Source organism: Setaria italica, chromosome IX, assembly GCF_000263155.2.
Source record: "Setaria italica strain Yugu1 chromosome IX, Setaria_italica_v2.0, whole genome shotgun sequence".
NCBI lineage: Eukaryota > Viridiplantae > Streptophyta > Magnoliopsida > Poales > Poaceae > Setaria > Setaria italica.
The window spans coordinates 56,459,699-56,472,883 of NC_028458.1; the positions used below are offsets into that span (position 1 = coordinate 56,459,699).

At 49.2% G+C, this 13,185-nt stretch overlaps 1 protein-coding gene across 1 annotated transcript; it reads right to left on the bottom strand.

The window, feature by feature from the left end:
• Positions 1-1,820: 1,820 nt before the first annotated feature.
• Positions 1,821-8,713, bottom strand: LOC101776211 (ABC transporter C family MRP4). The gene is made up of 11 exons (XM_004985687.4): positions 6,009-8,713; positions 5,608-5,928; positions 5,443-5,529; positions 4,503-5,180; positions 4,263-4,427; positions 3,539-3,833; positions 3,183-3,397; positions 2,686-2,991; positions 2,548-2,611; positions 2,198-2,437; positions 1,821-2,055 (listed from the first exon to the last, which is right to left on the bottom strand). Exons 1-11 carry the CDS (start codon positions 8,055-8,057, stop codon positions 1,952-1,954), a joined length of 4,524 nt encoding a protein of 1,507 aa, XP_004985744.1. The 5' UTR covers positions 8,058-8,713; the 3' UTR covers positions 1,821-1,951.
• Positions 8,714-13,185: the final 4,472 nt, after the last annotated feature.

The following is a 13,185-nucleotide window of genomic DNA, read 5'->3' on the forward strand; positions in this document are numbered from 1 at the left end:
CCCACACTGAGAGGGTGTTTGATTCCCGGGCTAAATTTTAGCTCCTGTCACATCGAATGTTGACACTAATTAGGAGTATTAATATAGTCTAATTACAAAATCAATTTCACAACCCCTAGGCTAAATCGCGAGATGAATCTATTAAACAATTAGTTCATGATTTGATAATATGGTGCTACAGTAAACATTCGCTAATGATGGATTAATTAGGCTTAATAGATTCGTCTCGCGATATAGACTAGGGGTTCTGCAATTAGTTTTGTAATTAGCTTATGTTTAGTTCTCCTAATTAGCATCTAAATATCCGATGTCGGACTAAACTTTAGCTCCAGGATCCAAACACCCCCTAAGGGATGAATATCAGGTGCTAAACTTTTGATGTGTCACATCGGATGTTTGGATGCTAATTAGAAGGACTAAATATGAGCTAATTATAAAACTAATTGCAAAATTCCTGAACTAATTCGCGAGATGAATCTATTAAGGCTAATTAATCCATCATTAGCAAATGGTTACTGTAGCATCACATTATCAAATCATGGACTAATTAGGCTTAATAGATTCGTCTTACGAATTAGACTCCATCTGTGTAATTAGTTTTGTAATTAGACTATATTTAATACTCTAATTAGTATCAAACATCTGATGTGACAGGTGCTAAAGTTTAATACGTGAGAGCCAAGCAGGCCCTAAGACAATTCACGAAATGGCATGAACCTATCGCACTCCATTGTTGCATTACGGATATTATTTAAGGAAGTTGCCTTTTGCATCTGACAAGGGCAGAAGTGATATGTTCGAATCCATGTCTTGTTGTCCCAGTGCCTGCTGAATCGTCCCACACTATTCTTTGCTAGCATATTTTGCAGGCTGTAACCTGGTTCCTGCTCGATCCCAGTCAGAGGCAAAGTACTGTAGCACCAGTGTCGCTTTTAACTTCACCAGATGATTTGGTTTACAAAAAGAGAGGTGATTAGCAACGGAATCCACCCGTCGGCTGCACAGGAAGTATTGTATTGTTTTCAGGTCCTGATAGTGAACCTGACATTGATGATGACTCTATTTTACAATGGATGAGTTATTAACCTCGGTACTGAGTCAACTGCGCTACTAACCTCGGCACTGAGTGAACTGCTGATTCATGAACCTTTACCTTCTGACTGGGTGCTTAACCTCTCATGCAAGGATAGTGCATTGATCCCAGTGAATTTTGGCAGTGAAATACACTAATGGACACAGAGAACAAGCACAGCAATCTGATGCCAAAAAGAAATCCCTTCCACTCTTATTACGCACGTTATTCCATTCATTCTCCACTTTGCAAGGGAGAAAACAGTATGCTATGCATTGTTGTTATACATACATACATACGCATCAGCTTCGGGTAATGTACTAGTGTCACCAACTTCTCCGGTAGCCGCGTTCCCTCATCGATTCCATGGTGGTTCAGGTCAGGGAACGCCCAGTGTTCCTCCCGCACATATACACCTCGTTTTCTATCTCGCCCTATGGTGTCGGTACGGACCTCTATGGTGTAAGTACACTGGCAGATATGGCTATTTTACCTCCCAGACTTGGTTGCCAAACAGGCCCTAAGGGGGTGTTTGGGAAACCCCTGTTAAAGTTTAACACCTGTCACATCGGATGTTTGGATGCTAATTAGGAGTACTAAACATAAGCTAATTACAAAACTAATTGCACAGACGGAGTATAATTCGCGAGACGAATCTATTAAGCCTAATTAGTCCATGATTTGACAATGTGGTGCTACAGTAACCATTTGCTAATGATGGATTAATTAGGCTTAATAGATTCGTCTCGCGAATTAGCACAAGGTTCTGCAATTAGTTTTATAATTAGCTCATATTTAGTCCTCCTAATTAGCATCCGAACATCCGATGTGACACTGTTAAAGTTTAGCACCTCATATCCAAACAGCCCCTAAGCCTCTCTATATACAGCTCGACCGAGTGGAGTATTCAGATACTAGCTGCATGAACATAGATGACTTGTCCTCTAAAAGCCTCTGGGGCGTGTCGAACTCTGCAACTTTACCTGAAATCAAGACAATGAGATAAGTTATTTGTAAAGACTTCAAATTCACGAATTCAATGAACAAGTGGCAAAGAAGTGAGCTCAAGAAATCAAGCTACGGACAAGAAAAGGAAGCAAGGTTAATTCGTGAAAGAGCTCGTACCATCACTAAGGACCAGGACAAGGTCACTGTCAATAACAGTGGGTATACGATGAGCAATGGTACAGACTGTGCAGTCCTTGAATTCACTACGAATGATCTTTTGGATAAGATTATCTGTTGCTGTGTCAACAGATGCTGTTGCCTCATCAAGCACCAAAATTTTTGCCTGCTTGAGCAGCGCCCTACCCAGTGCAATAAGTTGGCGCTGTCCCACACTCCAGTTATCCCCATTTTCTAGCACTGCAAAGGCAAAAAAAAAAAAAAAGAAGTCCAGGATGAACAAATTTTGCATGAAAAAGCCACACTCACTCTTCAAAGAAGTGCTTGGCAACCTAAAATATCAAACCGACCTGGACTGTCAAGTTTTTCTTCCTTGGAACGAATGACCTCTCCTAGCTGACACTTCTCTAGTGCCTGAAACAGATGTTTCTTTGATAAGAATCACACATGTTTAACGTGAGTATAGTACCAAGGTGACCAGGATTTACCTCCCAAATTTCATGATCAGCACGCTCTTCAAGAGGATCAAGATTCATTCTTATAGTACCCTCAAACAATGTAGGGTCTTGTGGGATGATGCTCAACCGTGACCGCAAATCATGGAGGCCAATTGCAGAAATGTCAATGTTGTCAATTATAATCTTCCCTCCAGTGGGTTCAATTAGGCGGAAAAGGGCCTGAATAAGAGTAGATTTACCACTCCCAGTTCGCCCTACAATCCCAATCTTTTTCCCACCAGGAAACATACAGCTTACACCATGAAGAACTAATGGTAGATCATCCTTGTAGCGAACCTTTCATATCCATCAAAAGCAAAGTTAGATGCCAAAACTCAATAGATCATAAATTATATGCATGCGGGGCAATTATATAGTAAAGAGAAAAATGCTAATAAATCAATATTAGAATTATATAAAATTTGCAAGTTGGAAACACCAAGCAGCTTTATAGCAATGCTAAGGAAAGCCTTATCATTATCTCGCACCTTGAGATCAATCAGTTCAATGTTTCCATTCTCAGGCCATGATGATTGTGGACGGCAATTCTCAATAACTAGTGGTGCTTCACTAGGAATCTTGCAGTATTGATAAATGCGCTCAACAGAGATTATCCTGTTCTCTAATTTACAGAAGCTCAATATCCACCTTGACATGCGAGCATTTAAATTAAGTCCATATGTGACAGCGAGGCCAGCCATGCCTGTCAATTTGAAAGTCCATTTAGATACTGGATAAATCAGAGCTGACAAGAGGATGCAAGTTTTCTACTGCACAGAACAAGATGTAGTATAAAGCAAGATAACAAAACACAGTAGAACAGCATGTGAAACATAAAACATACTTGGTTCAATTGTGCCAGGAGGAAAGCTCACAAGTATTGCCATGCAAAAAGCAAAGACGAAAGTCGAGAGCAATTCCATTCGTAGGCAGAGCCACTCAATAGCAGCAAGGCTGGAAAATAGAGGCCGAGCAAAACAGTCAAGAAGGTAAAGATTCCTTTTCATGAACCGTTTCTCTTGAGCAAAGCCCCTTATTGTAGCAGCACCAGCAATTGATTCACTAAACAAATGGATCACTGGAGACTTCTGGACACTCAAAATCCTAGTCAGTTCCCTTGATGAAGCAATATAATACCTCTGCAAAGGTGATGTTAGTTGCAAGTGTTAGTAAAACCCCACTCTAATTTACCAGAAAAATTATACTTCTAAATAGGTAATTACTTATCACTGTGATGGTTCAAACAAAAATATAAGATAATAGAGCTAGAAGTATATCGTTTAATAAACATAAGCATGCAAACCAATTTCCAAGACATCAACAGTGAACCAATGACATACTAAACAAACAATAGGAAGCATGTTGTGCCTATGTCCGGTGACCTATTGTTAAGGATCAGTTAGCCGAAAGTAAACTCTAGTTATACTACCCATCTTGCAAAAGGTGATTGGAGTTCTTAAAATCTATAGGCTGTCCTATACCAATTTTCTAAATTTCAAGAAAAACAGCTGGTGATGTTAAATCTCAAACTTAGATAAAACTTAATATCCAGTGATCACAACATTTACCTGCATCCACATGCATGCAATAGCCATGGGAACTATAAGAATCAGAACTTGCCATGTGACTTTGCTCATGACAGCAACAATTCCAAGGAGTTGAATTGTCGTTGATGCAAATCCACCAAGCCTGAACGCTATATCAAGGTCCACAACACTTTGATCTACAGAAACCTGATATAAAGTATGAATAAGGACTCTTAAGAAGTACATATTACAGACTTATATTAGGGCAAGAGCAAGACTTACTCGGTTCAAAATCCGCCCAGCTGGTGTGGTGTCAAAGAATGACATCGGAGCTCGAAAGACACACCTAAGCATTTTTACAAAAAGCTTCTGTGCAGCTGCTAAACCAAACGTAGCCACAAGAAGGCTTCTCACAAACACAAACAATGAACTCCCAAAAGCAAGGGACATATAAACAACCAGAAGGACCACACTATCTGTTTTGGGTGCATCTCCTTCTGTTTGTGGGTTTGCCCACGCCATCCACCAGTTGCTCGCAATCTGAAGCACTTGGAACATGGTTTGAGCCAAGATAATTAGCGGTATCAGTGTACCTTTGTAGGCTTCCCCCATGTACGACAAATAAACATTTAAGCTAACTCTTCCTCGTTCCCTTTCCTCCTCTTGAACAGTACGTTTCTTCTTACGCTCCTCATTCTTCTTCTTTTCCTTTATTCCCCGTGTCTTAGATGGTTGACCATTTTCGTGCACCTTGTTTTTCAGGTTATCAATATTACTAATGCTTGGTGTCAATCTTTTGTTAGGAATAGAAGAAGAAACTGTATCTCCATCAGAATCTTCAAAAATGTCCATGGTTTCAATAGCTTCCTTATGAGCGGAAACCAAAGCGTTGAAGTCAGTTCCAGCTTGCAGAAGATCATCGTACTTTCCAGCTTGGGTGATATGGCCATCCTTAAGAACCTGTACCAACACATAAGCATATAAGAGGGATTAATACAGGCTCATTAAGTCATTAGACCATGCACAATCCCATGGAAACTAGTCCTGTAGCCCTCATGAACAGGTCGCATACATGGTTAGCTTCCAAAAGGCAAAGATGGACCAATAGGCAATATGACTATTAGAGAACAATTTTATATGATGATAGGAATTGAAACGGCATGCCCATGTGCATTACTCATCATAATATACATATCGATATGAAAATATGGTTACCACTCACCAGTATCAGATCAGCAGCTGGTAGAAACTCAACTTGATGGGTTACATAAATTACTGTTTTGGTCGCTAATGCACTCAGTATGTACTCCTGCAAAACAGAAGCAGAGGCATTATGCAATAGAAACAGCTTCAGAAACAATTAGAATAAGGCAACAGTGGTACCAACCTTAAATAGTTCGCTACCGGTATGAGCATCGACAGCACTGAAGGGATCATCAAGCAAATAAATGTCAGCATCTTGGTAGAGTGCTCTAGCAAGCTGGACTCTTTGTTTCTGACCTCCACTCAAATTAATGCCTCTATCACCAATAATAGTCTGATCTCCGTATTGGAGCAACTCAAGATCTTTCTTCAGAGAGCATGCCGCAATGACTCTCTTGTAACGTTGTCTATCCATTGGACTGCCAAAAAGAATATTCTCTTCAATGTTTCCAGATTGTATCCAGGCAGTCTGAGGAACATAAGCTGCTGTGCCACTTATCCTGACCTGAAAAAAGAGGTGGGGGGAAGGTAAATGTAACAGAACTCACATATGAGTTAACATCGATTTTTTGTATTTATACTTACATGGCCACACAATTTGGGTATCTCCCCAAGTATAGATGATAGAAGACTTGATTTTCCAGAACCAATTACACCACAGACTGCCACTCTCATACTTCTCACTACACTAAGGTGTATACCAGAAAGTGTAGGGGTTGGAGAGTATGGGTTCCAAGAGAATGTACCATCCTTGATATCAATTGCCTTGTCTGTACTACTTTGTGGAACATTTATAGTTGCATCATCTGGCAGTTCTTCTTGCTGCAGAAAATGAGACAAACGGTCCAACGACACCCTTGTCTGTGCCATCATAGAGATAAGATCTGGGAAGTTCCTCAGAGGTTCTTGAAGGATCCGAAACGTTGCTAAAGCAGAAAGAACCCCTCCTGCAGTGAGCTGGCCACCGAGCAATATGCAAGTCCCAAAAGTTATGACTGAGACAAAGATAGGCGAACTCCAGAAAACGAATGTGACTGCAGCCTGTGAGTACAGAGCCCAGCGAAGCCACCTGCATTCCACATTCCTCATCGTTTCCAACTGCAGCCGGTACCGATCTTCCCATGCCTGCAGCTTCAGAATCCTCATATTCTTCAGGCACTCAGAAGTCTTGCGCATGCGCTCATCCTTGGATGCCATCAACTTATCTTGGTAGTGCTCCTGCAGCTTTGCCACAGGAACAGAGGCTGCAATCGATAGCACAGTTGCTATCAATGTTGAAACCATGGCGATCCCAACGTTCTTGTACAGGATGGCGAGGGCAAGAATGATCTGCAGTGGAAGCATCCAGATGTCATGAAAGTACCATGCATAGTCCCCCACACGCTGCACATCGACGGCCATGTAATTCACAATCTCACCACTCGTGTGGCTCTGCCGTGAGGCGTTCGACAGTCGGAGCCCCTTCCTATACACCATGGCGGTAAGCCCAGACTTGACATGGATTCCCATGATGTCCACACCCAGGTACCACTGTCGAGCAGTGAGTGTCTCAAGCAATTTTGCAACGAAAAATATGGAGGCAAGGATGTAACCTTCATGGGGGAAAGCGATGTTGCCACTGAGATAATCCACAAAGTAGCTGATCAGGTAAGGGCCAACATATGACACAATTGTGTTGACAGCAGCAAATGCACCATTGACCGCAGCCTCTCGCCAAAATGACTTCAGTATTGCCCATGTCAGTGATGGCTCCCTGTAAGGATTCTCCAGCCTCTGGCGCTCGTAGTGAGCGCTCATCGCCTTATAGCATGATTTTGCACGGTCCTTGTGCGCCAACAAGGGTATGTCAGCTAGCTCAAGTGGCCGCTGCGCACCAATTGAGAGCAACGGGCTAAGCCATGACAGTGTTGCAAGGCTGAGGATCCCAGCATCAGCGTAGGGAGTGACCCTCAAACACCCGGGCTCCTCCTCTGCCTCTCTTCGCTGCCTACCAAGCAACAGCGGCTCATGCACGCCGTTCTCATCCGTGAACTCAAATTCCAAACCGGTGGATCCCATGACACCAACCAAGCAGAGGAAGCCCAGGGCCGGGACGGACGCGAAGTTGGCAACCATGTGCGCGTAATCCACAGTGCGCGGCTCGTCGCGTATGAGGCGCCTGGAGTCGTCGTACGCGATGCCAACGCAGAGCGCGAAGGAGACCACCCACCAGACCCGTACCAGCGCCGGGAACCTGGCCCAACCGAGGGCGCGGGCCTGCAGCGCGAGCACCAGCAGCGCCGCCCAGGCCACCGCCTGCACCGCCGGCAGCAGGAGCGCCCCCGCCGAGACGCGCGAGCCGGCCACGGCCACCTCGTAGCTCAGCGCGGCGACCTGCGCGAGCAGCGCGTACGCGCATGACGCGAGGACGGCCCTGTGCCAGGCGCGCGCGGTCGCGGCGAGGGTCCCGCCACCGGCGGCGACGGCGGCGGCGGGGCCCCGGCGCGGCGCCGCCTTGAGGCATGACGCGCAGCGGGAGGCGAGCGCGCGCGCGGCGCGGAGGAGCAGGAGCAGGGCGGCGAGCGCGAGCAGCGAGGCGTGCGCGGCGGCGGCGGCGGCCTCCGGGAGCGGGAGGGAGGGGAAGGAGGGCGGCATTGGGAGGCGGTGGGGATCAGGAGGGGAGCGGGGAGGGGTTTAAAAGGCATTGGGTTGGGGGGCGCAGCGGCCTCGCCACGGCAGGGGAGGCAGGGCGGGGGTGCGGCCGCGCGACGCGAGGTGGGGGGGAGGAGAGCTTTTGGGCGGCGGATTACGGCATCGGCGGATGGCAACAAACGAGGCCTTTGGCGGTAGCAGCAGCCTCGCCCGCGCCTGGTTCGAGGAGGAGGAGGAGAGAGAGAGAGGCTCGCTGGGGGATTCCGGCTAATGCAGATGCCCCTCCCTAATGCTCGTCTCCTCTGTCTGATCTCCCTCACCAACTCTCGTTCGTGTTCCGGCGCGGCGTCCCTCTCGGGTCACCTCTCCGCGCCCCGCCGTGGGGACGGCGGCGGCGTGGGAGTGGGAGGAGTGGTGGTGGTGGTGGTGGTGGCAGTAGGTGGCGTGCGGAGCCGAGGGGGAGGAGGATTTGGGGGACGGATCGGCGTGGGCGGTGGTGGGAGATCGACGAGGCGGAGGCGGGGGACGATGCGAGGCGAGTACTTGTGGAGAGGCAGGAGGGGGTTAGGGGCGCGTAGTAGTGGTGGTTTTCTTTTCTTTTTCCTTTTTCCTTTCTCTTTTCTACTCCACCGCCCGACGCCCTTCTGGTTTTGGCTTGCAAACAGATGGGATGGAGCGTTAACAGGGGCACGGCGATGATGGTTTATGAGGAGGAGGAGAGTTCGTAGCGGGCTTTGCCTTCCCGCTGCTCACTTCCATCTTTTTGGTGTCATCGTGTGCTGCATGGCGCATTTAATTTAATACCTATAGCTTCTTAAACTATGAAAAGGAAAACACTAGAGCGCATTTATTGTTAGCCTACGAGAGATTGTGGTGCGCGTATTTGCAGGGCTCGCCGGCCTGCCGGAAAACGGAATTTCCTCTTTGCAGAAGGTCCTCTGGCGGCCATTTTTATCTTCATTAAAACCTTGTTGCAATTCACATGACAGATTTCCGGGGGAAAGTAAAGCATTTCAGACCACAGGAATAACGTGCGGGGTGGGGAAAAGGGACTGCTGCTTCGTACGCGGGAGGGAACGCGACAGTGGGTGCACACTGTGATCCGGTTCAGACTTCAGACCGCTGCTACGTTCAATGCTTTGCGTTTTGCCCAGGAACTAGGGCATTTCTTCCAGGTTCCATTCACTTGAAACACAAAAAAGAGCCTGACGACCTCTGCCCACACCAAACCACTGGCATCACCTGCTTGTGTACGTCAATGATTGGCAACAGAACGCGCCGACGAGCTCATCACTGTGTGTAATGCTTTCGGTGGTGCTGGTAAGTGAACACCGAACAGTGACGAGCGTCCTCGCATCACCGCGCGCGCTCGTGGGAAACGCTCGACCGCGTCCTAGGAACAGACGGGTGCCGAAAAGGCAGAGGGGTTTCACTAAAAGGGCAGGGCTCCTGCTTTCGTTCCGGCCGGCCAGAAAAGCTTGCCCTTTTCTTCTCCGGTGAGGGCCGGAAAGAAAGATGCCCCTTTCGGTCACTACTCAATCGGTGATGCGGACACAACAAACGCCGCGAAGGAGCAGCATGCAGTAGTGAGAGTGAGTAGTATACTAGTAGTACGTGGCACATGCATGTGCACCAGCTGCAGGCGTAGATGCCCAGATGGACGCAGCCGGGGGGCGGCGGCGCGAGGGGGGACCCCGGCCGGGGATATCTTTATGATATCTCGCGGTGGGGCACCGGCACCGGAGGAGTCGGCGGCGCATGCATGTGTGCGCGGGGGTTTATTCCGGGGAATGTCTTGAGCTGGCGCGGATTCTCGCACTACAGAAAGGTTCCTGGCTCAATTAATGCAGCGTAGATCTTGATCGGCGGGGTTCTCTTAATTATAGTAACCTTCTCTTAATTAAACTTGGGGGGTGAGGGCACTCTCTGATGGCGACCAGCCGTGAGCAAGTGGCCAGCCGTGCCGTAGCGGTCCATCTCGGTATGGGCATGCTTTTTTTTTAGAGCAACGGTATGGGTATGTTTATGATTTCCGACGTGGATCCGCCACAGTTTTTCTGCTAGCATTGGCACATACTGGGGCCTCTTTGACCGTGCGTAGGATTAAATCGAGCATGCATTGACGCCCTTCTTTATCGACCTTTTCTTTTTAAAAGCTGATCTTCCTTGCGTCGTGTTTGACAAAGTGTACGAGCTGCAACGGAAGATGAGTGGTATGTATACGTGAGCCCTGGCTGCCCTGCTGCTGGCGAGGATGCACGACATTGTCAACGCAATTGGCTGAGGCCCCCCCTGATGAGCGCTTTGGTGCATGGGGGGTGACGGAGCAGGCACTGTCCGTCGCGCTGGGGATTGCATGCTCACCACAGCATCACACCACACGCGAACCGCTCTTTTAATTAATTATTAATCCCGTGTCCGTCATATATAGTTGGATCCATCCGAGATGAGGTAACACGATAAGATTGCATAATCGTTTCGCCTCCGGTGGAGTGCTCGGTTACGCGATCACCTTGTCACTGCCGTAATTGGAAATGGTCGCGTGAAGCGCGCGGGTAAATTGGTGGCCGTGGCACCAGCGCAACGCTAGCTTTGGTCTCGGTTCACGTCTCTCGGTTGCGTCTCGACCGCCGCCCATGGACCCAAGGAGAAAAAGGAGGTCGATGATGAGCCAGTGCGCGGCCGCGTGCCCTGGCACGCAACTCTCCGCAGCTAACGAATGGGATCGGAGTGAACCCGCAATCCCGCCCCCCTCGATCCGCTCCGGGTGCCGCCAGCCCGCCACCGCAGCACCGTCGAGTCGATGGATCCGTGGCCTCCAACCAGCGCCGCGTCCGGTCCGTCGGGGTTGATCGACCGGTTCGTCGCCACTCCCCGCCCACCGAGGCCAATCCAGCCGCACCACCAGGTCTCGCCATCGGCGGCAGCGGCACACTCTTTTTACAGTGGTGCGGTGCAAGAGCACGTCCAGAGACATCCACTGAAAGAATGAGGAGGTGCAGGGCAGCTGGAAGCCTCTGGAATGCTTAGCTAAACATAGTTAGAGAATGCATGCCTACTGCGCCGCTTGGACGGCGTGTGGTAGTCAGGGTCCGATAAAATATCTTCTCTAGACTTATATGCCGTGTGTGTCATGTACACTGACATGTACTGCAACCCATTCACCGCCGGCCAGTATGTACAACGCTGCCAATAAACAAGTGTTTTGTTTGTCGCGGCCGGCCTCGTGTGCAGCGCAACACGAACGGACGGTGCCAGTGAATCTCCAGAGAGAAAAGATGGCGCCATAGACCAGAAGCTTTTGCTTTTGCATTACTAGACTTGGCGAATCACGACCGTGCGGGTGCTTACTGTCACGCACAGCCGATGATGTTCCAGACGCGAATACCTTTAATCTCTTTCCTCCATGCCTAATTAGCAGCTTGATTAAGACCCTTCGAAGAAGAAATAAAGGCCGGGGGGATATAAAGAGCACGACACGTAATGGCAGCGTCAAAAAGCTAGTGGGGGTTGCCTTTGTTACCAGTAGCTGGTTCCTTCTTCGCAAAGGCAATGCGGCATCAGAGTGTGCAAGCAGTGGGCAGAGAAAGAGCGGCGAGGCAAGCCGGCCGACCAGCAAACGGGCGTGTCCCGTCGTGGTTTCCAGCGGTGGTGGTGCCGCGCTGCCGAGCCCGTGTACCGACACGATCGGCGACCGGCCTGGAACGGCGCTGGCCAGGCGAATTCCGGTTCCGGGTGTGGTGTGGGACGGTGCTTGGACGGATGAGGCACCGACACCAATCAGGAGACGATGACGCTCATGTTGCCCTTTCCTAATGGCGTTTTGTTTTTTGAATTTTTTTTCATATCTATTGGTTTGATTGCTTGGCACAAATGGAACCGGAAAAGGAAAGCTTGACACCATGGAGCACATGCGTAAAGGGATGGTGTACAGTTGTACTTGTACGTGCACGCTTGCATGGCATGTGGTCAGGCAGAGGCAGCGGCGAGGGACAGGTGGCTCCCAGCAGACCAACTCACCAACCTGATGCTCGGTGAGATGGAGATGCAGGGCCCTTCAAAATGGTGAAAACTCCCGGGATGCAAGTTAAGGATCATTCCATGGTCCTTTAAAAGTATTGAATCGCTGGGTCTTCGCTTCAGATGGGAGATTGGAGAGACGAGCCGTGTGCATGCGTGCTGGGAATCCAACAGAGACTGCTAAGCCTGGCATGCTTGCATACACCTGTGGTTTCAAATCAAAAGAAATTCTGTGGTGGGATCATTAGTGGCCGAAATTCCTTTGCAAAGGGCCGGGGTTACTGTCAGTCAGTCACATACTACGAACACTCGGGCCACCCCACCAGCTTTGAAAAGAAGCCGACAGCTACCCCAACCCAGAAAATGACTTTTGCGTTATTATTATTATTAGCACAATTAATGGAACATCTAAAAATTGCCATCCATCTTAGTTCAATAAATCCAACAATCCCTGTCGATTAGCTATTTAATGCCGCGCAATAATTAATGTTCGGCCTGAAATTCGGGGAGGATAGAGTTCCGTCCTTCTGCCTGTCTGCCATGTACGGTAGGAGGGGGTGAGTTTGGTTCCTGTCACATCGAATATTTGGAGGCTAGCAGGACTAAGGGCCTGTTTGGGAAGGGGGTGTTAAAGTTTAACACCCCCTTTTTAACAGATTTTAACACTTTTGGTTGCCAAACACAAGTGTTAAAGATGAAGTGTTAAAATTTAACACCCCTCTTTTCATAAACACATGGAGGGGGTGTTAAAATGTGCTAAAGGTGTTAAAAGTGGTCCCCCTCCCCACTTATTCCCTGGTTGCCCCCCTCTCTCTCCTCTTCTCTCTCCTCCACTGCCCCCATCTTCCTTCCCCGATCCGCACGTCGCGCACCGCCGCCAGTCCGCCCGTCGCGCCGCCGCTGGTCCGCCCATCGCGCGCCACCGCCGGTCCGCGCCGCTCCTGCGTCGGGATGCCACGCTGGGCAGCACGCGGCGGGCTCGCGCGGGCGGCAGGCGGCGGCCAGCGCGGGCGGCCTCGCGTGGGCGGCGGCTGGCGCGGCCGGCGGGTGCGGGCGCGGGCGAGGCCGATCCGGTGGTGTGGGGACCGGCGGGCGGCGCAGGTGGTGGCGG

What these genes read in the sequence shown, in the direction of transcription:
- LOC101776211 (XM_004985687.4), bottom strand. Translation starts at nt 8,057, where the DNA reads ATGCCGCCCTCCTTCCCCTCCCTCCCGCTCCCGGAGGCCGCCGCCGCC. An exon ending in CAGCTGCTGATCTGATACTG is followed by an intron (nt 5,181 to 5,442) that starts GTGAGTGGTAAC and finishes GTGTTGGTACAG; the next exon opens with GTTCTTAAGGATGGCCATAT. An exon ending in TCCTGGCACAATTGAACCAA is followed by an intron (nt 3,398 to 3,538) that starts GTATGTTTTATG and finishes TCAAATTGACAG; the next exon opens with GCATGGCTGGCCTCGCTGTC.